General features: G+C 43.8%; 2 protein-coding genes across 2 annotated transcripts; one reads left to right on the top strand and one right to left on the bottom strand.

The window, feature by feature from the left end:
- Window positions 1-992: 992 nt before the first annotated feature.
- cunh21orf91 (chromosome unknown C21orf91 homolog) lies at window positions 993-12145 on the top strand. Its single transcript, XM_042706282.1, has 5 exons — window positions 993-1341; window positions 2910-3043; window positions 7612-8133; window positions 9250-9312; window positions 9737-12145. Exons 2-5 carry the CDS (start codon window positions 2917-2919, stop codon window positions 9901-9903), a joined length of 879 nt encoding a protein of 292 aa, XP_042562216.1. The 5' UTR covers window positions 993-1341; window positions 2910-2916; the 3' UTR covers window positions 9904-12145.
- Window positions 12146-16243: 4098 nt separating this feature from the next.
- Window positions 16244-20062, bottom strand: LOC122131655. Its single transcript, XM_042706283.1, has 10 exons — window positions 19931-20062; window positions 19277-19461; window positions 19099-19186; window positions 18751-18873; window positions 18479-18643; window positions 18047-18295; window positions 17718-17852; window positions 16904-17494; window positions 16568-16693; window positions 16244-16480 (listed from the first exon to the last, which is right to left on the bottom strand). The coding sequence occupies exons 1-8, from the start codon at window positions 20060-20062 to the stop codon at window positions 17273-17275; spliced, it is 1299 nt and encodes a 432-aa protein (XP_042562217.1). The 3' UTR covers window positions 16244-16480; window positions 16568-16693; window positions 16904-17272.
- Window positions 20063-20946: the final 884 nt, after the last annotated feature.

Here is a 20946-nt window from a genome sequence, read left to right as displayed (position 1 = left end):
AGCCTTGAAAACTCACAAAAGATTGTATCCACTGCATCTGCACTCACCTCAAGCACACACATGCTGCAAGACTATTAAACTTCAAGACTGCAGCCATGATATCCTGGAAACTGGTTGAACTCGTCCATCCAGCCCTGTCACGGTGTCTGCAGTGGTCCCAGGCAGGCTGGAGCATGTAGACATTTCTCAGCTGTGTGTGGGTGCACGGCAGGGCTGATGAGTCGAAGATTTATGGCACAACCCGGTGGCAATGCAAGCAAAGAGCCAACTGATCTCATGGAAAGTTAGTCATTGACAGACAAGCGCTAGGAAGAATCCCTTTTTCATCCCACGTTGCTAAAAACATGTCAGCTAAAGCTTCTAGACTTCTAGATTAGACTTCTACACTTCATATCAGCTAAAACTTTTAACATTAAATGAACTAAAAGAAAAGAAACCACAGTCTTCATGTCAAAAATAACTTTTAAGGAACATTGGTAACATACATGGTGATATTGTGTTTGTTTGTTTGTTGGTTTGCTTGTTTGTTTCAGCTGTGATTGAGTAATTTATGCCATTACGCACGTATTAATCTTTGTCATCATACTTTCAAAGAATCTAACATGATCAAACTTGACCTGAAATATTTTCAATTTTCTAAAAATGTACCCTTCGCGCCTCCTTGTGGAGAAGATAGGGGATAGGGAGCAGGCAAATAGCAAAAACCGATGCTACTGGAATTCCCCACCTATTGCACGTCAGGAAAAAACAGGTTTCTTTTCTTCTCTGAGAGTTTCCCAGAAGAGAGAAGAACAACGTGGAATGATTATGGTATAGCCCTTGGTACATACCCAGATAAGACTTTGGTAGCCTAACATATAATACATTGTTTCCGATCAGAGTAGCCCTAGGCCACTAACACTGTAGTTTAAATACAGTTTGTAAACTTTATAAGTTCATAAACAGTTTGAATTACATTTATGAATGACTGTAGTCATATCCTAGGAGTTTTTTTTTATTTGTATTATTTGACATTGTTACTGAAATTAAAGTGCATGGATACGCCTTATCTGACATATTTACTAAAGCATAATAATGAAATAGTTAGGCCACGTACAGTTACACCTTAAATTCTTTTAAGCATTGCGGTTTATATTGGATGTAAGCTTTCCTTCTCGCGAAATGGTTTTTCCCGTTGCAGTTAGTGTGAGGTTTCCACCCTTCGATCTTCAGTCGACTACTTGTGGCTGCGGGCCTGGTGCGTGCGTTTCCAATAACAAAAACTGATGCATGCGCGTTGTTGAGAACAGGGAAGGAAAAGATCCAGAGGTGTTTTCAGGCCAACAGTTGGAGTCGTGTAAGGTGAGAACACAATGTAGTGAGTAGGACTATCATATAATGTACTTTGTCATCATTTAGGCTGTCTGATGATTTGGAGTGCCTTTTGTATCAGATTTAGGCTAAGGCAACCCAGATAACGGTCGCCGTTCAAGTCCTAAGTCAACAAGCGATTGCTAACTTGCTACAACGTTACATAGCAGTAAGCTATCTCGCTAGTTTATCTGGGGTTTCGTTTGTTTATTTAGGTAGCCGCTTGTTCCTTGCTAACTACCCAGCTAACACTAGACTGTACATTCAATATTTAAATATATTATATTCTCGTCTTTGTATAACGAACGACAATTTAGCTCATACCAGGTAGCTAACTTCTCTAACGTTACAAACGTTATCTGGCAGCCTTGTTTTCTTTTATTTAGAACTAGGTCTCTGTAGCTTACGTATCAGTAACGTTAACACACACATGTTATGTTTAGTAACGGTAACGTTGCATTCTCAGTTGGGTCAAGAAATAAGCGCGGGTGTTAAAGTAAACTAGCGTTGCATGGTATCCTATTGTATTCACTCCCTTTAGCCATTGGTACTCAGGAGATGATGATTGACGTAAAGCGTTAACGTTACATAGATATCCAGCTTGTGTGGTTAGACGTTTGTCATGGATAGAGTTTACGCATAAATACATATAGCTACATGATTTCTTATTTAGATAATGTTAGCCTTCTAACGCTACTCCTCAACTTGTAACCTTAACCCCAATTGACCAACCATTTAGCTAGCCAGCTAGCTGGGTAACGTTAAGTCAAGTACCATAGGTTACTACAACAGTGGCTAACGGAAGTTAAATGAACACATGCCCATTGCTTATTTTGGTTTCGCTTCATATCTTGCTCGTTTTGTTTTTGACATTAACTGGCTGCCCTATAATCGTAATGAATGTTTAGTTCGTCTTGGTAGCTAGCGAAGTTAAGTTGTGAAAGTTTTCGTGTAAAATAATCACGAGCTGTCTTGTAATTATGTACAAGTTGATAACAAACCACACTAACTAAATCGTTCCTCACAGACTGTTCAACGAGCAATTTCAATAATTTGTCAAGTCCACCAAACTTTGACGAATCTGTAAAGCAACGTTATAGCACTTTTGTAAGGTTGTCCATATCCTTTTAGCTAACGTTACTTAGTTATTATTGGGTTGCACGATTCTATGGGCTCTTTCCCTATTAGGCAATTTGCCACATTCCCTAAGAAGTCCTTCACTCTGTAAGCTAATTTACGGTGTATAAACAGAAGACTGTCCTCATTGTCGTGCGTAAGGAAATCACTGTGTGAATCGCTGCTAAGCAAGCTTGGCTATGCTGGCAGAAGTCTCGCTCACAGACAGTACACATATTTTGCAACGCACACATCATGCATACATTTATTCATGGAATATGTTTTAAGATTTCGCCATAATATTGAGTTGTATGACATTGGTGCATATCATTTCTCCAGCTTATCAGCTAGTTGATTATATATCTTTGACTAAATGGTTCATCCACTAGCCTATAAAATGAACATTCCACCCTTAATATTTTCTCTGCTGCCTGTTTCTGCAGGAACACCATGGATGAGGAGGAACAGTTTGTGAACATAGACCTGAATGATGACAACATCTGCAGTGTTTGTAAGCTGGAGACAGACACGGGGACTATGTCCTTCTGCCACATCTGTTTCGAGCTCAGCATTGAAGGTAAGAGAAAAACCTGAGGAGACTGCATAGCTACACTTCCTGTCTTGTGTCATTTGATCCAGTTGAACAGTTTCAAGACTGTTTTGTGAGTTGCGCTACTGGTCCAGAGAGAACTTGACATACCTGATGCTTCAGGGGATGGCTTTGATGTTGCTCTGCTGTTGTGTTGCATGTGCAAAAACATGTTTTGGTCTAGACGTTATCTTTATGTCGATGTGGGGTGGTTTCAAATTTTCTAAATAAAAAATAATCATGCCTACGATGCCTTTTCCAGCATCCACTGTGTATAGAACTATGTAGGAATCACCAAAAGAAAGTTGTAGTAGTTTGAGTGACAGGTCGAATCACTGGATGTGTGTGTGTGTGTGTGTGTGTGTGTGTGTGTGTGTGTGTGTGTGTGTGTGTGTGTGTGTGTGTGTGTGTGTGTGTGTGTGTGTGTGTGTGTGTGTGTGTGTGTGTGTGTGTGTGTGTGTGTGTGTTCGCTGGCTTCTGTGAAGCGTAGGGCGTTGTAACCTAGCTGATCTCTAATGGAGCAATGAAACACTAAGGAATTGGCCCGTAGTGGTTCCGGTCGGCAGCCTATGACGAATGGCAGACATTCACCGTAGAAGCAATCAAGCTTCCTGCATCATCATCAGTCATTCCATAAAGGCAGCAGCACGCTGAGAATCCGCGCCACACCACACCACAGCCAAGCACATCTGGCACTCTCTCCACATCAAGAGCGACGTGAAGTGACGAGGGTAGGTGATGCCCGGTGCCAGTGGCTTGCCAGCACAGGACTTCCACCACAGACCTGGCGCCGACATCATGCCCTCCATCCAGGCCTGCCAGTGCATGCAGCAGTCAGTGACACAAACGCCCACACACACACACACACACACACACACACATGAATCACGCATGAGTCACGCATGAGTCAGAGGCAGTAGCTCCTTCATAGCTTACGTTATCTCTGTGGAGAGCAACTAGTGGGCCACTGTTGAAGAAACAAGGGAACTGTGTTGTTTTATTCAGTAATGGCAGTGTTGGGGTGTCATGCTGTTGCCTTGTTTTTGTTTTCAACGACGGGAACAGGAGAATGGTTTGCTTCTAGATTTACAAAGGGCACGTATTAATAAGTTATATGACTAAAATGAGCTGAAAAGAAAATCAATGAGGGCCGTGTCAGAGCTGAATTGTTTGGGTTGAACAGCTAAGCAGTGTGCCTCCTGTAGTGGTCTCGCTACATGTACCTGACCAGTATTTGACTCTTCCGAGAATCTTGCTTAGAACCTGAGGAAGTGGTCGCTGTGTTTTAAGGGTAGGACCACAGACAGTAAGTAGATGTAATGTGTTATTTGCCAGAGAGTAGCCACACACTGAAGCCCTTGCAGCAGCAGCAGCAGCAGCAGCAGCAGTAGTAGCGTTCTTCTGTCATCCTATTACATAACAGCAGAGGAATTTTTGCTAGGACATGGAATGTGGCTCTGGTGGTGATGAGGGCAGTCGAGCGCAATCAGCAGCCAGAATATTCCAGAAGCTCTCTCTCCAACCAGCTGAAACAATATTCCACATGCATGCACTCACGTGGGCTGTGTTGCAGATGATGCTCGTATGTTGATGACCTGGCTTGCAATTTTCTTTAAACACAGTGATCTCTCTCTCTCTCTCTCACACACACATATACACACACACACACACACACACACACACACATATACACACATATACACACACACTCCCCCCACCCCACCCCCCCTCGCTTTCTCTCTCACACACACACACATATACAAACACATTCTCTCTCCCTCCCTATCTCTATCTCTCTCTCACACATATACACACACACACACACACACACACTGTCTCCCTCCCTCCCTCTATCTTTATTTTGCTCTCCATCACATACACACGCACTCAATACTTTATCTCTCTCTCTCTGTCTCTATCTCTCTTTCTCTCTCTCTCTATCTCTCTGGGGCTCCAAATACTGCACGGTGGGATGAACTTTTCACCCTGTGGTGCAAGAGAAGCCCTGAATGCTGGGAGCAGGGTTTAGTCTGATCTGCTGATTCTGCCATTGGTTTAGTCTGATCTGCTGATTCTGCCATTGGTTTCTCCATTGCATAATCCCCCACCAAATGGTCTCCGCTGCTGTGATGGCTTCTCATATTCTGGATTAAAGTGGTGTTAGTCAGAGCAGAAATAACAGCCTCGGAAGAACTGCTGCTCTTCAAGGCACCAAGGCAATGTGTAAAGCTTAATAATAATGAAAACAAAAATGCGTGACCTTTGCCAATGCATTATGAACTTAATTATATGCGGATGAAAATTAGGTGGAAAGGATAACATGTGACACAAGGTTGTTGAGCTTGACGTTATTGGTTTAGCCATACTTCTAAGGGCTAACTTGAGTAGTAGTCTCATACCAAAGGCAGTTTTTCCTGGTCTTGTTTGCCTGCTTGGAGATGGATGGGAGGTCTGCCTTTAGATCTGCAGCTGTTAGAAGCCCACTCCTCTTTCGGTGGGACCTGCTATATTTGCCATGGCCCTGCTGCCTCCGTGACCCCTGCTCCCATTCTCATGATTGAGTTGCTTCCCTGGTATTGGATACAGAAACACACACACACACACAGAGACACACAGACACAGTACAAAACATTGACAGATTTCCTGCCTTTGACTTGAGAACATCGGTGGTTATCAGTTCCAGTATCAGCTTCACGTGTGTGTGTTGTTCTATTAATATTGAGCGGTGTCTCAAGGCAGAAACCAATGCCTAAATCTCTCAAGATCAAGCCCTTTGTGACGGTGCCACAGGGGAGAAATAAGCCTCGCTATTTAGAGGCAGACACAATTAGAGGAAAGCGAGGCGGTTGCGTGCGCTAGGAGACTGGAGACAAAGAGAGGGAGACAGGAAGGAAATGGGTATAGGGGGGGGCGAGTATAAAAGCAGTGAAGCAGGTACTCGTACAGTAGAACACACACACACACACACACACACACACAGCATTTAAGCCAAGGAGCGCAGAAGGAGTGCGATGATATTCACAATAATGAATAACCTCAAGTTATATGCTTCTACGTAACACACAACAGGTACTGCTAAGGTGTGCACTAGATAAATAGGGGGATGGCACCGTTATTAACTTGTCAGGTAAAAAAAAGGCCTGGAGTGCTTTTCCACCAATGAGATTCTGTGCCTGAAAGGAACTGCTGTGTGATCACTGAGCAATGTGTTTCTCAGCAGTACTGCAAACCAGCACTATCAGGCGTGAGCTCCGGTGTGGCTGCAGGGCTGTGGTGCCTCTGCAGACTGATTAGCAGTGAAAGGGAGTGTGGCCAGTGGGAGTGAGCAATGGAGAGGAGAGGAGAGACCGTCAGAGTAGGTCGCCAGTTTTGGAGTGTCTATTTCAGCCACTCTTGCTGGGTTTCAGGCCCTGACTGAGCTGGATGACACGGTTACCTAAATATAGAGTAGGATGCAGTCAATCCCATATCTCCAGTGATGAGAAGGCTAGCCCAAGCCTTTCAGTGACGGATGCCCTGATTTAAAGGACTCATCGTATGCCCATTGTACCACACGTTCATATGGTTCCTTGGGGTCTTAATAAAATGTCTGTAACATACTTTGGTCAAAATACCACAAGGACCATTTAAAACGGCACCATTTTGACCCTGTCTTAAACAGCCCTCCTCCGAGTGACCTGTTTTGAGTGCCTGTTCCTTCATCTCAGATGTTCGCTCACATGAAGGCCTTGCCATGGGACCCATTGTTTGAACTCTGTTTCCCGAGTTAAACTTAAGAGTGATCTTTCTGCTGTGATGGTTGTTTTTTTGGCTGAACCGTTGAACGAGGGTAAGCACGGTTGTGGTTGAGTAGGAGTTCATCTTGTTGCATGAGGTTAAGCGAATGGTGTTCATATGTCCGTGCGTGCGAGCGTGTGCGTGCGTGCGTGCGTGTGTGTGCTGTATGTAGTTTCCTGTGTGCACTCCTGATGGGGTACGCTTTAAAGCGTTTCTTCCTGTGTTGCCGTCTGCCTCCGTTCTGCATGTATGTGGGTCGCAGCATTTCAACGTGCCCACAGGGGAGAGTCATGATGTTTTGATCCGTTTTCAGAAAGAGATGTTTTTCCCCCCATTTTGAAAGTCATGTGAGATTTCAGCACTGCTGGCGTGTTGTGCTGCTGTGTCGAAAGTGGGCTAGATAACGCCACTAACGACCTCATTAGAGCTTTTAAGGGATTGAGCTTCTGTGGACCCTTGCCAAGTGTCTGTGTTTGTCTTGGTGAAGATCTCGGTGTCTCGTTATGACCTAATCCGCCTACTGATAAGCAGCTTTGGCTCCCGGCCAATGAGGAGACAACTTGCCTCTTCCGGTCAGCTCCTCAATCGTCTTACGCAATGTCAAAAAACCACTTGGGACATTCTATATCAAAAGTTCAAAAGAAGACCTAAACTAAATTTCCGATTGTCCTTAGCAGGACCAGCCCTAACCAGGTTCTAGGGTGTGACAGCTCAGAATTGGTCGTCTGTAAATTGCTCTTTGCGTTAATGTTTGGTTGTTTTTCTTTTGTCCCTCATAGGTGTTTGTAGTTCCACACTTCTCCACTCCAAGTCGCTTCGTGGTCATCGGGACTGCTTCGAGAAGTATCACCTGATCGCCAACCAGAAGCTCTCCCGGGCCAAGGTCTCGCGCAGCACCTACGAGGGCGTCAAGCGGGCCCTGAGCCAGCGCCTCAGTCGGATCGTGCAGCTCACCCAGCACCGTGACGGCGACTCGGACTCGCCGGGCCGCATCGGCTCTCGGCACCAACTGCTCTGCTACAACCAGCCGGGCGACCGCAAGCTGCTGCCCCAGTCCGACACCCAGGTGCCCCGCTACGCCCCCCACTGGGCCGAGGGCCCCGCCTCCCGGGACAACGACTTCGCCAAAGTCATGCTGGGTTGCCACGCCAACGGGAACCTGGGCCTGGAGCTGCTGCCGGGGGTGTGGGAGGGGGCGGTGGGGACGATGGACGTCATAGCACATCGTAACTCCCAGCCGCCGCAAGGGGACGCCTCGGCCACTCAGCCAGGAAGACACGCAGCACACAGCCAGGAGGAGTGTAAGTCAACACTTAACCCCCATCCTGCTGCACGTCTAACGTAGCGTTACGGAGTTTGGAGGATTGGCTTCGTAGACTTGGAAGTAGTCCACAGGTGTGATGTTGATGCTTTAAGACCTTTAAGAGCATATCTATTATCCTCTAAACCCAATCGGTCGAAGGGGTGCCACTGAGGGACTGTAGGTGTCCCTACTTGAGCGGTTGGGGAAGGGTCCAATGGGGAGTAGACTGGGTTGGAGTGCCGTGCTTCTACTCCTCACATAGATCAGAGTAGTTTGCACAACAGATGTCCAAAGGGCAGAAAAACAGAAGTGCAGTTTTTTTAGTCACACTTGTGACTGGCACTCAGATCAGCAGTATGTAGTCCTGCAGTTAGACAGTTGACCAGCTGATCAGAGTCAGATGGTGTTGGTGTATGTGCATGTGCACATGTGATAGATGTGTGTCTAACGTGAATGAATCAGGATGATGGTGCTTCTCTCCTCCTGCAGCTCACGATCACAGTTGTTCATTAATTTAGTCACGTCTCTCTCTGTTTTGCTCACGCTCCCTCTCCCTTTTCACTCTCTCCCTCCCTCCCTCTTTCACTCTGTCCCGCTCTCCCTCTTTCGCTCCTTCCCTCCCTCTTTATGTCCTTCTCTCTCCCTCATTTGGAAGTAAGTGAACCGCAGACTCATAGAGTAGGCTGCCACAGATTGCGGATGACGAAATTCCCCGCGCGGAGACTGTGCACAGACTGTGTGCAGACCAAGCGCTTTAGTGTCTGTCTGTCTGTCACCTCGCATCACCCTCCTTATGCCATCAGTACCATGCACTGGCGCGCTGTCTAGACTTGATCTCATCTCCTGCCTCACGCCACCCACATCACCAAGGCCAAATGTGTTTGGGAAAGCTGTTGAGAAAGACCAGAATATTCCCCAAGGACATTTGGAAATTCTTTGGCTAACACTTGTCTTTGAGGCTGCTCATATCTTTTGAATTTATTACCACATAAGACAGAAACGTTCATAAGAGCTGAAACATCAGACGTAGTACAGCCATCATGTTTGACTTCATGTTCATCTGTTCGTTCCCATTTTGACTGCTTGTTTGTTGTGGTTTGTTTTCTTTCCCCAGTGGTGAAAATGAGCCTTGAAGATCTGCATCACCTGAATGGGCAGATGCTGCTTCAGATCCAAAGTAAGAGACTGTTGTTTTGGGCTGGGTGTTCTCTAGTTATTCATTATTATTAATTATGAATTACTATCTGGATGTTCTCTAGTTATTAATTATTATTCAATTGGCTATTTCTATGTTTCTGAGTTAATGAACCAAGCTGTTGTGAGTAGGGCTCTTTGCCTGAGAGCCATTCACCAGTCAGCTCTGGGATGGAAGGCCCTGAGAGAGACTGTTTCTCTAGATAGTTCCACAGGCATGTTTTTTTTTGTCCATACAAATGTATTGTTGCCCATTGTATTTCAGGTTGCTTTAGGTAGAAATTCATCAGGGATAAGACTTGTGCTATTAGAACATTTTAAATTAAGATGCATTAGAGGAGGTGAGTTTCATCATTGCGCAGTTTTTCACACATGTCTGATGTGTCCTCCCCCCCCCCCCTGTGTAGAAGTGTTTGAGGAGCTGACCACCGCCGTGCAGGAAAAGGACTCCTTGGCGTCCCAGCTGCACGTGAGGCACATCGCCATCGAGCAGCTCTTCAAGAACTGTGCTAAACTGCCCTGGCTGCAGATAGGCAGGGCCGGGGTGAAGGCCAGCAACACGCCAGTGGAGTGAAGAGGCACGCCGAGTCGCCCTTGAGACTTTGTTAAAGGCCTTTACGCTGCCCTGCCCTGCCCTGCCCTCACCTCACCTCTCAGTCCCCGGGGACGCACCTTTTACTGGGGATGCCCTGAGGACCCACCAGTCCACATGAGTGTGTGTGTGCTTTCTGGCTGAGGACACGGCCTGAGGTGGTTATATGCTGTATTTAAAGACTTTTTGTTAAAGAAAAGGTTAAAAAAAAGAGCAGATTCCACGGGTGATGAGACTTTGATCGTGTTTTCCAAAGCAAGTTCTTGAGACGTGGAACCAGAGGAGGGACTACCGTTGTACTACCACTATGCAGAATTCAGAGTTTTATCAGATGAGTTTTCCATTCGCTAATGCAGTTGATAATGATTCATCATCATCATCATCATCATCATCATTATTATCATGAGCTATGATTTTTATCAGGGTTCGTTGTTGCAATAAGGTGTGTTTCTTTTTTTTTTTTTACTATTTATTGGCTTTGTGCTCACATTTGTAGTATTTTCCTTGGTTACGAGTGCAGAGAAGGGTTCAGCATCACAAGGTGTGCTGGACCCGAGCCAGGGTTTGCCGTGACTCTCGGACACGAGGAATTTGCACTTGACTCTGTGTGATGTGATCTGCAGAGGGAAAGCTCCAAGTAAACGTCAGAAGTGGTACTGTGGCCAAGCCACCTCTTCGGAAGAGTAAAACCAAAGTGTGGGACTTTCCTAGAGACTCTGGTCATTTCAGCTTTTTAAGAGTGGTCCCTTAATGTATGTTTTCTCATTTTTCTACACGTGCCGAAGCTTTGTTCAGGGTGGATGGGTGTAGAAATCTGCTGGTGCTTATGTTCGTGGTTTGTTTGTCACCATGTTTCTGTGTGTTCGCTTTGTATTGGAGTTGTCACATGTCATATATTCACTGCTGTGAAAAGCTAATAGGGAAAAAAAGCACATTCTGGGCCTTAATATTATAAAGGGACATGGCAATATTAAATATGAAAGCTTATTTGAATTGGCACCTCTTCCAACCAAAGTCTTCTTGGCAGACTGTTGTCTGTTTTTTTTTCTTTTTCTTTTAAATGACATCTATAAGGCACAATACCTTTTAGTAGACTATTTTTTAAAAGCTAGACGGCTCACTGTATCATGCTTTCTGGGAGCATTGTCTGTATTTTTCGATACTGTGGAGTGTTTGTTTCCTGTGTGTGTTTTTAATTTCAGGTTTGCGTTGAACACTGCTAAAGTACTGGTGAACAGTTTTATTTGCTTTTAGAGTGAGTGTTACTTTTTAATTTCAGTGTTTTTCATCAGTTTTCTACTTTAACTTTGACAATGAAATTCATTATTGAAGACTTTTGTTGCGGCTATGCAGTCTCCCTTAAGCAATCTGACTGAACTTAGAAAATAAACCGTGAGACCCCCCCCCCTCATGGACGATAAGCGAATTACAACTATTTCAACATGTAGTTGAGGGGTCCCATCTCTTGCATTTATGCAGTTTTATTCAAATCACTGTCATCTAAAGAGATATTTTTAATCCTTGGATTTCCGAATACCAATGTACCATCCTCTCTTCATAAGAGACAAATTTTACCCCACTAGGGGTTTGTCATGAACTATCGTGCTTTGTTTTCTTGTGTGCGTTGTTTTTTTTTTGTTTGTTTGTTTTTTGTGCTTTTATTTGACTGAAAATGCATTTCACTGCATTTGGTCAGTCTCCTTTAGAGCTGGCAACATTTAAAACCACAGAGAAAAGGAAATCTACCAGGCCATGGAGGGAGGCCATGTTGTCTGTGAACTATTCTCCATCGCACTCCATTCCTCCTACACTGCTGGTCAACTGTGCAGTACAGTTAACTGCAGTTTATTTGCTGCAAGATGATTCGCCCAGTACTGTTTGTGTCTGGTCTGATATTTTGCTATTTCTGACAGATACCTGATTGTGTTGCAGAAGTCTGTGAAACGTCTGTGTGTGTATCACGGGTTTCTGTTCTGTTTTTGTTTCCTTCATTTACTCTCGTGTGGATGCGTGAATCTCAGTGTGTGTCATGTTACATCACGTGTTCCATTTGAAAGTGTTTCAAGTGTTTCCAGTGTATCTCCTTGGTTTGTGTGTTGGTCTTTGCTTACAACTGTTTTATGTTGAACATGCAATAATGTCTTTGTTTAAAGCTCTGTAGGGAATGACCTGAGTGATGGTTTGTATTGGTTTCTTTTAAATAAAGTTATTTTCTTAAAAGATATAAATGGGATAAAGCAGTCATAATTGATGTCCCACATATGAATACTTCTTTACTTTCCTTTTATTACATATTCCCTATATATATATATTTCGGTACCATTTTAAAAAGAAAAAATTGCCTCCCCTGGACTTCCATCAGTGTGTATATATATATATATATATATATATATATATATATATATATATATATATATATATCTCACACACACACACACAGTGTTAGTTCACATTGATGAATCTGACTACGTTCTTAGGTCTCCTTCCACATGCAGATCAGCGTCTCCCCGGCTTCTCCATTATGTTCTCATCACAATGCACATGGACCTGACCAAATGGAAACAGGCCATTTGAATCTGCTGAGTTAACATTGTCCTGATTAGGGTGGCATCTGGATGCTTTCAAAACTCCATTACAAACACAGACAGATTATTGACACTCAGCAGCTAAACTCAGCAGTTTGCCCTGGTTATCATGGCATATGGATGCTTTTAAAATGTCTGAAAGGCTATATCAGGACTCAAGTCTCTTGTGTAAGGAAGACCAAAGGCGATAAAATAAGAATGCATTCTTACTGTTGTTTCATTGGAGCAGGATGATGTGGCATCAGTGAGGAGTTGCAGAGCCTCTGCATTCTTCTTGTCTTCATTAGTGACAGTGGTCTTATGGTGATCCATATCCTTTTCAGGGACATTCTCAGAGATGGTGGTAGTTGCTGGCGTAGAATCACCCATGCAGTGTTGACTAACATCAATGTCACTCTTTGCCTCTGCAGTTACAGAAGTGACAGGGGGGTCCTTCCTCAGGTGGTTCCTTGCCTCTTTTTTTCATCATGTTCTCAAAAATCTTCTCTACCACCTTCAGTTTTATAAACTCTTCTTCACCCTGATGTTAAATATCAGGTGGTTTACATTAGAACTTCTTCACGTAATAACATAGTAACATTTCCATTTTTACTTACCACCAGACGTGGCAGCTTCTGTTGATTCTGGCGTCTTTCCTTCTGCAGTCCACACTGCTTTAATACTTCTGTGGTGATGTCCTTGATAATGAGAAGAAATTCATATGCATTATAAGTGTACTTAACACAAAATTATCAAAAGAATAAAGATATATTCCATTAATTCTAATTTCAGTTTCGATATTATGATCTATAATAAAGTGGAGTTGTATGCGAGTCATTTATCCTGCTTTCCAAATAGAAGTCGAACAAGAAGAATAAGACGTGAAATAAATCGGATTCTGTTTTACCTGAATATCTACTTAGTCATTGAAATGTTTAATCTCAGATATGTTGTGTCTGTTACATCTTGACTCAGAAGACCTTATCTCAGACTCTTTTGAGTAGATCTCCTGAAGGATCCTCCAGGTAAGGAGAAAGACATACTTTACAAAAAAGAGAAAAACAGTGTTACCATGGAAACAGTTATTATTTTTCACAGACTTAGTTGTTACGCTGTCTAACTGAATGAATCATTTTATGTGTTGATTCACTGATCAGCTCTATAGTGCACTGCCAATTAGCCAATCTTGAAGAGAGATAGTAGGCTAACCGTGAGGTAGTCATCTTTTATGCTGCTGCTGAGATGCTGGCCCATGTCCTTCAGATAGTGTTCAGGGGGGCAGGGGGGCAGGGGACTGGCAGTTTGATGAGATCCTTTGGGCCCTGCCCAAGTGCATACATCTTCCAGATCTCCTGAACAGCAGAGACAACAATCTGTTCCCCTTCAGATGGATGTTGAGGAGAATCCATGGTGGCTTTACGTTTCCTCTTTTCCTCCTTACGCTGGGCCTTTTGGCTGGGCTGTTTGTTGGAGATAGCAGCTTTTTTCTGAAGAATGGATATTACCTGCTGTTTCTGCTTCTTCAAGGCCTTTCCCTGATCATGGTTTTGTTTCAGGGTGTTTTTGAGGCAGATGGCCTCAATTCCGTCATTGGATGGAGAAGGGACGTGCACAGGAATTTTGAAGGGCAGTTGATCTGCCCTGGAAAAGAGGGGCAACACGTACATTTTTGTCACAGCCGCTGCCACGCCCCCGTCCCCTGGACGCATATTTTGCCTATATCATTTTAAACTCTCACTAACTGCCGCCATCACGCCCCCGTCCCCTGGACGCTTATTCCGCGATTATTTTATCTAGGCATACATGAAGTTCTGCAGCCGTATTGCTATTTAAAAAATATATATATTTCCTTCGGAGGGGCAACTTCAGTCGAGGAGGGCAAACGGGTAGTTGCCCGAGCAACCTTAGCCCCCTCCTGTGCACGTCCCTGGGATAGAGTATCCTGTGGCTGCTGGCCAAGGTTTAGGTGTGCTTCTTCACTGATGTGATCCTTAGTTGTTATACCTTCGGTCACATCCTCAGCATTGCCAGCATCCTTTTCAGAGCTATCCTCAGGGATTTTCTTCCTGTAGCCATCATGAGACTTGACGTCTGCGGTTGGAGGAAGGTGTATTTCCCTCTTAGGAGATGCTGTGACAGAGGAGCAGGATGGGTTGACATCAGGCTGGAGCTAAAGAGCCTCTGGATGCCTCTCACTCTCTTGCCCCTCACAGCCAGTGGGCTCTGGATGCCTCTCACTCTCTTGCCCCTCACAGCCAGTGGGCTCTGGATGCCTCTCACTCTCTTGCCCCTAACAGCCAGTGGGCTCTGGATGCCTCTCACTCTCTTGCCCCTCACAGCCAGTGGGCTCTGGATGCCTCTCACTCTCTTGCCCCTCACAGCCAGTGGGCTCTGGATGCCTCTCACTCTCTTGCCCCTAACAGCCAGTGGGCTCTGGATGCCTCACTCTCTTGCCCCTCACAGCCAGTGGGCTCTGGATGCCTCTCACTCTCTTGCCCCTAACAGCCAGTGGGCTCTGGATGCCTCTCACTCTCTTGCCCCTAACAGCCAGTGGGCTCTGGATGCCTCACTCTCTTGCCCCTCACAGCCAGTGGGCTCTGGATGCCTCTCACTCTCTTGCCCCTAACAGTCAGTGGGCTCTGGTGCCTCTCAATTTACTGTTACTGTTGGGTCAAAGTCTGAAATAGGGAGGTCAACCCCCCCCTGCAATTCACGCCATGGATTCATTATGTTGTGGAAACACCAGCCTTTTTGGTGGTTTATTGTGTGGTGCTGTTTGTACGAACTGTTTCGAGGAATGAACTTACTGTTACATGATGCGGTTAGATCAGAACACTGCAATATGTTCTTGAATGTTTCCACTCAGTTATAGAGTTATGATAGCCTGGATGCCAGACAAACTTAGCCCCGCCCACAAAATTTTAGGTCGGGAAGTTCGGTCTGGCATTGCTCCATTGGGGAGAAATTATGCCTGATCAAAAACTTGACCAGACCAATCAAATTGTCAGGGCGGGCTTTATACGATGATGGACAGATGATCAACCGTAACGTAATCAACCACGTCACCAAAGCGTTGGGTTGAATTAGTTTTCAACAAACATGGCTGCCGTTGGAGCTGAAATGTGGAGATTCGAGTCTGTTTTAGAAGACATTGACAGCACATTAATTTTGAAAGAGGAACAGAGAAACGCGATCAAGGCATTTGTCGATCGAAAAGATGTTTTTTTGCCGTCCTTCCTACGGGATCCGGTAAAAGTTTAATGTATCAGCTGGTCCCGATGGTCTACGTTATGGTCATACTACGGTGCTCTGATTGATTCTAGGTATATCCAATTGAGCGGAGAGGCATTTTTTTCCTGGTTCGGTTGAAACGCCCCATGATCACAGCCCAATGGAGCAGTATCAGACTCATATTCTGACTAGAATTATGAGTATGACATCGTCAGGCTAGAGTTATAATGTAATAAACAGAGTGGCTCGACATCATTAACATCAAAATCAACACTTACTAGGCTATCTGCCACCACACTTAACACTAACTAGGCTATCTGCCACCACACTCAACACGAACTAGGCTATCTGCCACCACACTCAACACTAACTTGGCTATCTGCCACCAAACTCAACACTAACTAGGCTATCTGCCACCACACTCAACACTATCTAGGCTATTTGCCACTCTTCACTGAGAAACCTAGACAGAACAGAAATGATGAAAACACACACATGAAATGAAAACAAACATGTATTATGGGGTTTTGAAACAGTAATCTTTGGAAGGAAGTAAATGTTCCGTGGGGGGGGGGGGGGGGGTAAATACATAGACAATCACTGTAATTCAGACATCTCAGGATCAACTGTAGTCACATTCTCACTGGCACACTCCTTTCAGATGATCTTAATAACAGACCCTTGTTTTACAGGGTATACATTACAGATCTTGCTTTCCATCTTTGCATTTACACACAGGTCTTCTTTGTTGTCTGACGTGACTCCTATGGAAAATATATGCAAATTAAGAACATTTCCTAGGAAACACTACTGAATTCCACATGGACATTTAACATTGGAACTTCATCAACCTCATCAGTTGATTTTATTTCTGTCATTGGTGTGCTGGTGCCCTCTGCTTCATTCAGTTTCTGAAGAATCATCCACCGTTCATGACTGGACACCTGCATGCATCTTAAACACATCTTTATTTCCTCCTAAATCAAACAAACAAACAAAACATATTCAGAGTTGCAGTTTATCCATGACATGTTAATCTTAGATCACTTGCAGCTTGCTGGATTCAACTTCATAATATTTGATATATCTAGGATGCATTCATCAGTCTTGCACATGATATGGCCAACTCAATCTGTAGCGCACTGTTGTGTGGTGAGAGAGAGAATGTTCAGGATATGATTGGTCACCTGCTCCTGACGGCATCTGAGGTTCAGATGATCAGCCTCAGTTTGGAGGCTTGATGCTTTAGCTCCATCTCCTCTCCGTTCATATTCCCTATAAATCCAACGAGCAAGACGTTAGTCTATTGAGTAATTATTCATTAATGTTTGTTTGTGGATTTCACGACAGTGTGAATTATGCAATGGCAATTTGGGGTGGGGGGAAGCATCAATGTTTTTTTCTGAGCATTCACATAACTTACGTACAGAGTGCAACACGTAAAAAAAAAAAAGACGACACAAATATTTGTGTTAATCTTTCAATTTACTGTTACTGTTACTTTTGCCCTCTTTGGGGTCAAAGTCTGAAATAGGGAGGTCAAACCGCCCTGCAATTCACGCCATGGATTCATAATATTGTGGAAACACCAGCCTTTTCTGGTCGGACAGCTTCTTAAGCTTGGCCTCAGACTCCACTGCCAGAGTTGTGGCTCTTTTCTGGAGATCAGTTGACATGAGCCTATCATGCAAATCCTGGTCAACCAAGATCTGCTGCATCAACTTGGTATACAGAGAATCAGTGGTCGTGGCGGAGGGGTGAACTGCTGCCACCTCACTCTGGAGATGGAAAGGGCAGATGGTGGGTAGGTTGTCAAAGGTAGCTATATACAATAAATATATATACTACAGAACATTAAACATTTTACACTTCTCTTAATATTAAATATGTTAGATTACTAGTAGAGTTAGAATAGTTTCAAAATTACATACATTTCACTCAATTTGCAAATACAGTACATGTCAGGCAATTCTCAAATGTATTTCCTGATTCCTCACTGACCTCATGAACAACCCCCTTCTCTGTGGCCTTAGGCTGATGTGTGTTCAGCTGAACAGATGTCTGAGGACACGCCACGGTCTTACCATTGAAGCCATCCTGCTGGCCAGCAGTTGGTTTAGTGCATTTATCATGGAACTGTAAGAAGAGAGAAAGATTATTTTCATTAGTCAATTACTGAACTTAACAGTCATTTGCCATGTGCATGCCTTCATCAATGTATAGAGTAGTATTTGACATAAGTTAACATCATGGCTAGTCGTCATGGTGAGTCACAGCCAATGGAACAATGTACAGAATTGTCCAGCAGGTGGTGCTAGAAGCTCACAAACCTCTCCAGCCTCATTCTCGTTGTCATGGCCACCATTCTTTTCAAAATTATTTTCTTGAACTGGTGGGACGCCCTTAACATCAGACTTGATGTCTGGGTTTAGAATTTGAGGTATTTCCTTCTCAGCAGGGTAAGGGATCCTCATATTCTCCATTATTTCATTGCAGTCCTTAAACACAGCCTTTAATTCAGTCAGTCCATTCTGCTTTTTCCTTCTTGGTTTTAAGGTCTTTCTCACGGCATCATGGCCCTAATTGAAAAAAAAAAGATTGAATCCTGCATACTGATGTTTTTTATTAGCATTTTGGCACCACGCACATGTGATAGGATATTGAGGAAGGATAAGTGCTCCACCAGCAGACGGTCAGACTGAAACTAAATAAAGACTGTAAATAAATTAAAACTAAGAACACTGAGAGAAGAGGTGACTTACAGGGGTTACAAGAGAAAAAAGTCTTTTTAGGGTGTCCAGTTTCTGCTGATCAACAGTTGTCTTAAGCATGTCAAGAATATATTTGATCATAAGCCACATGATGTCCGTATTAACTCCTTCAGCAACACCATGTGCATTTGGAGATGGCCTGATCATAGGTGGCTCCTATGGAGTATATAATACAAACTGAGAACATAGGAAACACCTGTGGAGGTAAAGTATATGAACGTCTTTAGTTATGAACATCTACATTCATTAGTTGGTTTCATTACCATCACTGGGCAGACTGAGGGAGGTTGAGACCTGCTGATGTTCTGTCCTCTTGTCATCTGCTGAAGGACATACCTCTCAACATTGCTCACCCGAACGACCCTTAAACACCTGTTTATGTTATCCTAGAAATAGAAATAGAATTGGAAAAGACATTCGTCATTACTGTATAGTAGTTATATCTCATGGCATGATCATTTCAGATTCCTTTCCACAGAAACACTTGCTGAATTCAATGCATGACTTTTTTGTTATTTCTGAGATACATGGCTCTGGCTAGCATATGATACGGCTAATTCAAGCAATACAGCACTCATAGAGAGAGAAAAAAGCTTGATCTGATTGGTCACCTGCCCCGTCTTGAGTTGGAGTTTCAGGAAGTCAGCCTCCTTTTGAATAGCTGATAATTTATCACCATCTCCTCTCAGTTCGTATTCTCTATAAAGCCAGCAAACAAGAATTTAGTCTCTGAAGCAGTTAGTAATGAGCGACTCTTGGTAGATTTAAGATTAATGTGGGAACACCAGCCTTTTCTTGTCGGCCAGCACTTTGAGTTTGGCCTCAGTCTGTGCGGACAGGCTTTCGGCTGTTTCTTGGAGGTAATTTTCCCAGAGCTCGTTATTCTTCTCCTCTTTGGTCAAGATCTCGTGGACCACATTGGAATGCGAAGGTATATGGGTCTTGAGAGAGGACAGAAGTGCCGACACCTCATTCTGGAGATGGAGAATGAGGATGTGGGTTATTTTTTGTATGGGAAGCTACAAATGCAATACATGTATATATAAAGGATGTGAACTACAGAGCATTAACACTACACAACACTACACACTTTTCTACACATATTAAAAATCAAAGTGACTATATGTATAGAGTTCTGTGGCGATAAGATTAGCACTATTGGTATTGATCCATGTTAAAAGCTCATTAATAGTCTGCGCCCCCTATTGGTCAAGCATATTAGTGTTGCAATGGTCAGCCATACTTTCCAATCAGTTGACCACTGTTCGATTCTTTGTCAGGGCAGATTGCCTTTGCATAGGTGCTTCATTTTAAGTAATTGATAATCATGGTCAGTAACTTTCACTAATTTACGATGTCACAAAGTCACTGACTAAACATACAGCCACTAAGCTGCATCATGGAGGCCGCCAACAGGGGGCCATTAGGCGCTGTGAGGCACACCCTGGAGGGGGCGCTAGTGAGACACACCCTGGAGGGGGCGCTAGTGAGGCACACCCTGGAGGGGGCGCTAGTGAGGCACACCCTGGAGGGGGCGCTAGTGCCCAGCGGTGCCTGCGCTGAGCAGTGCCTCATTGCCAGACTGAGCGCCGCACTAGGATTCACCACAGTGGGGTAGGCAAGTGAAAGTGCATTCTCCCCAACCTAAAAACATGTCAACCATCTATTTATTTTCTCTACTGGTTCATTAGGTAATTAAAATTAAATAAGAGAATTTCAGAGAAATTCAAGTTATCAGAAGGGCACTTTCAGCGCTTTCATTTCAAATGAATAACAATGAAAATGGTTATGGTTATTTTTATTCTTTACTCTGGCCTCACCTGTTGTTCTATCAGAGTGTTTGGTATGCCTTTAAGATGGATGATTGCCTGTGGAGGATAGCCATCATGTGGCTTAACTGAGAACGCATAACATTCCAGATGTTGGAAAAATTAATCATATCAAGCTCAATTCTAGATGGGTAAACTGCTAGTACTTCTTACCTTTACCCACAGATAATAGTATATGAGCTCCACACTGGAAAAGCTCGATTATTTTTATATTCTGGATTAATAAGGATTTATAGCAAAGCTATATTGTCCTGAGCAGAATGAGACACCAAAGACTACTTGCCAACTGGAAATGCACATTGTCTGCTGATGTCAAAAATGGTTGCCATAGGTCCAGGATTGATTCCTGTCATTGTGAAGAGGTCTTTGGGGTCCTTTTGGTCAATGAGCCCCCTTTTTCGGGTTGGAAAATAAGTAAGTGTTGAAATGAGTTAGGCTACAGCAGTATCTGGAGAACAGCGTAGATATGAACACAGAACAAAGTGACCTTATTAACAGAGATCGTAGGAGAAGAACAAAACAACCTCTATATATATCAGCGTTTTCACACACGGACATAGTCAAACACACATCTTATTATCTAACAATGTATTAAGAATTAAGATCTCACATTTAAAATATGCATTAAAT

Source organism: Clupea harengus, unplaced genomic scaffold (genome assembly GCF_900700415.2).
Source record: "Clupea harengus unplaced genomic scaffold, Ch_v2.0.2, whole genome shotgun sequence".
NCBI lineage: Eukaryota > Metazoa > Chordata > Actinopteri > Clupeiformes > Clupeidae > Clupea > Clupea harengus.
The sequence above is the reverse complement of the archived record's forward strand: the minus strand, read 5'-3'. Positions and strand labels throughout refer to the sequence as shown.

Excerpts from the sequence above, each read along its gene's own strand:
- LOC122131655 (XM_042706283.1), bottom strand. The coding sequence starts at position 20,062 with ATGAGGCACTGCTCAGCGCAGGCACCGCTGGGCACTAGCGCCCCCTCC. Across the intron at positions 18,874-19,098 it reads TCCAACTCAAGACGGGGCAG|GATAACATAAACAGGTGTTT; the intron begins GTGACCAATCAG and ends TTCTATTTCTAG. Across the intron at positions 17,495-17,717 it reads AGAAGGGGGTTGTTCATGAG|AGTGAGGTGGCAGCAGTTCA; the intron begins GTCAGTGAGGAA and ends TTCCATCTCCAG.
- cunh21orf91 (XM_042706282.1), top strand. The coding sequence starts at position 2,917 with ATGGATGAGGAGGAACAGTTTGTGAACATAGACCTGAATGATGACAAC. Across the intron at positions 3,044-7,611 it reads TTTCGAGCTCAGCATTGAAG|GTGTTTGTAGTTCCACACTT; the intron begins GTAAGAGAAAAA and ends TGTCCCTCATAG. Across the intron at positions 9,313-9,736 it reads GATGCTGCTTCAGATCCAAA|AAGTGTTTGAGGAGCTGACC; the intron begins GTAAGAGACTGT and ends CCCCCTGTGTAG.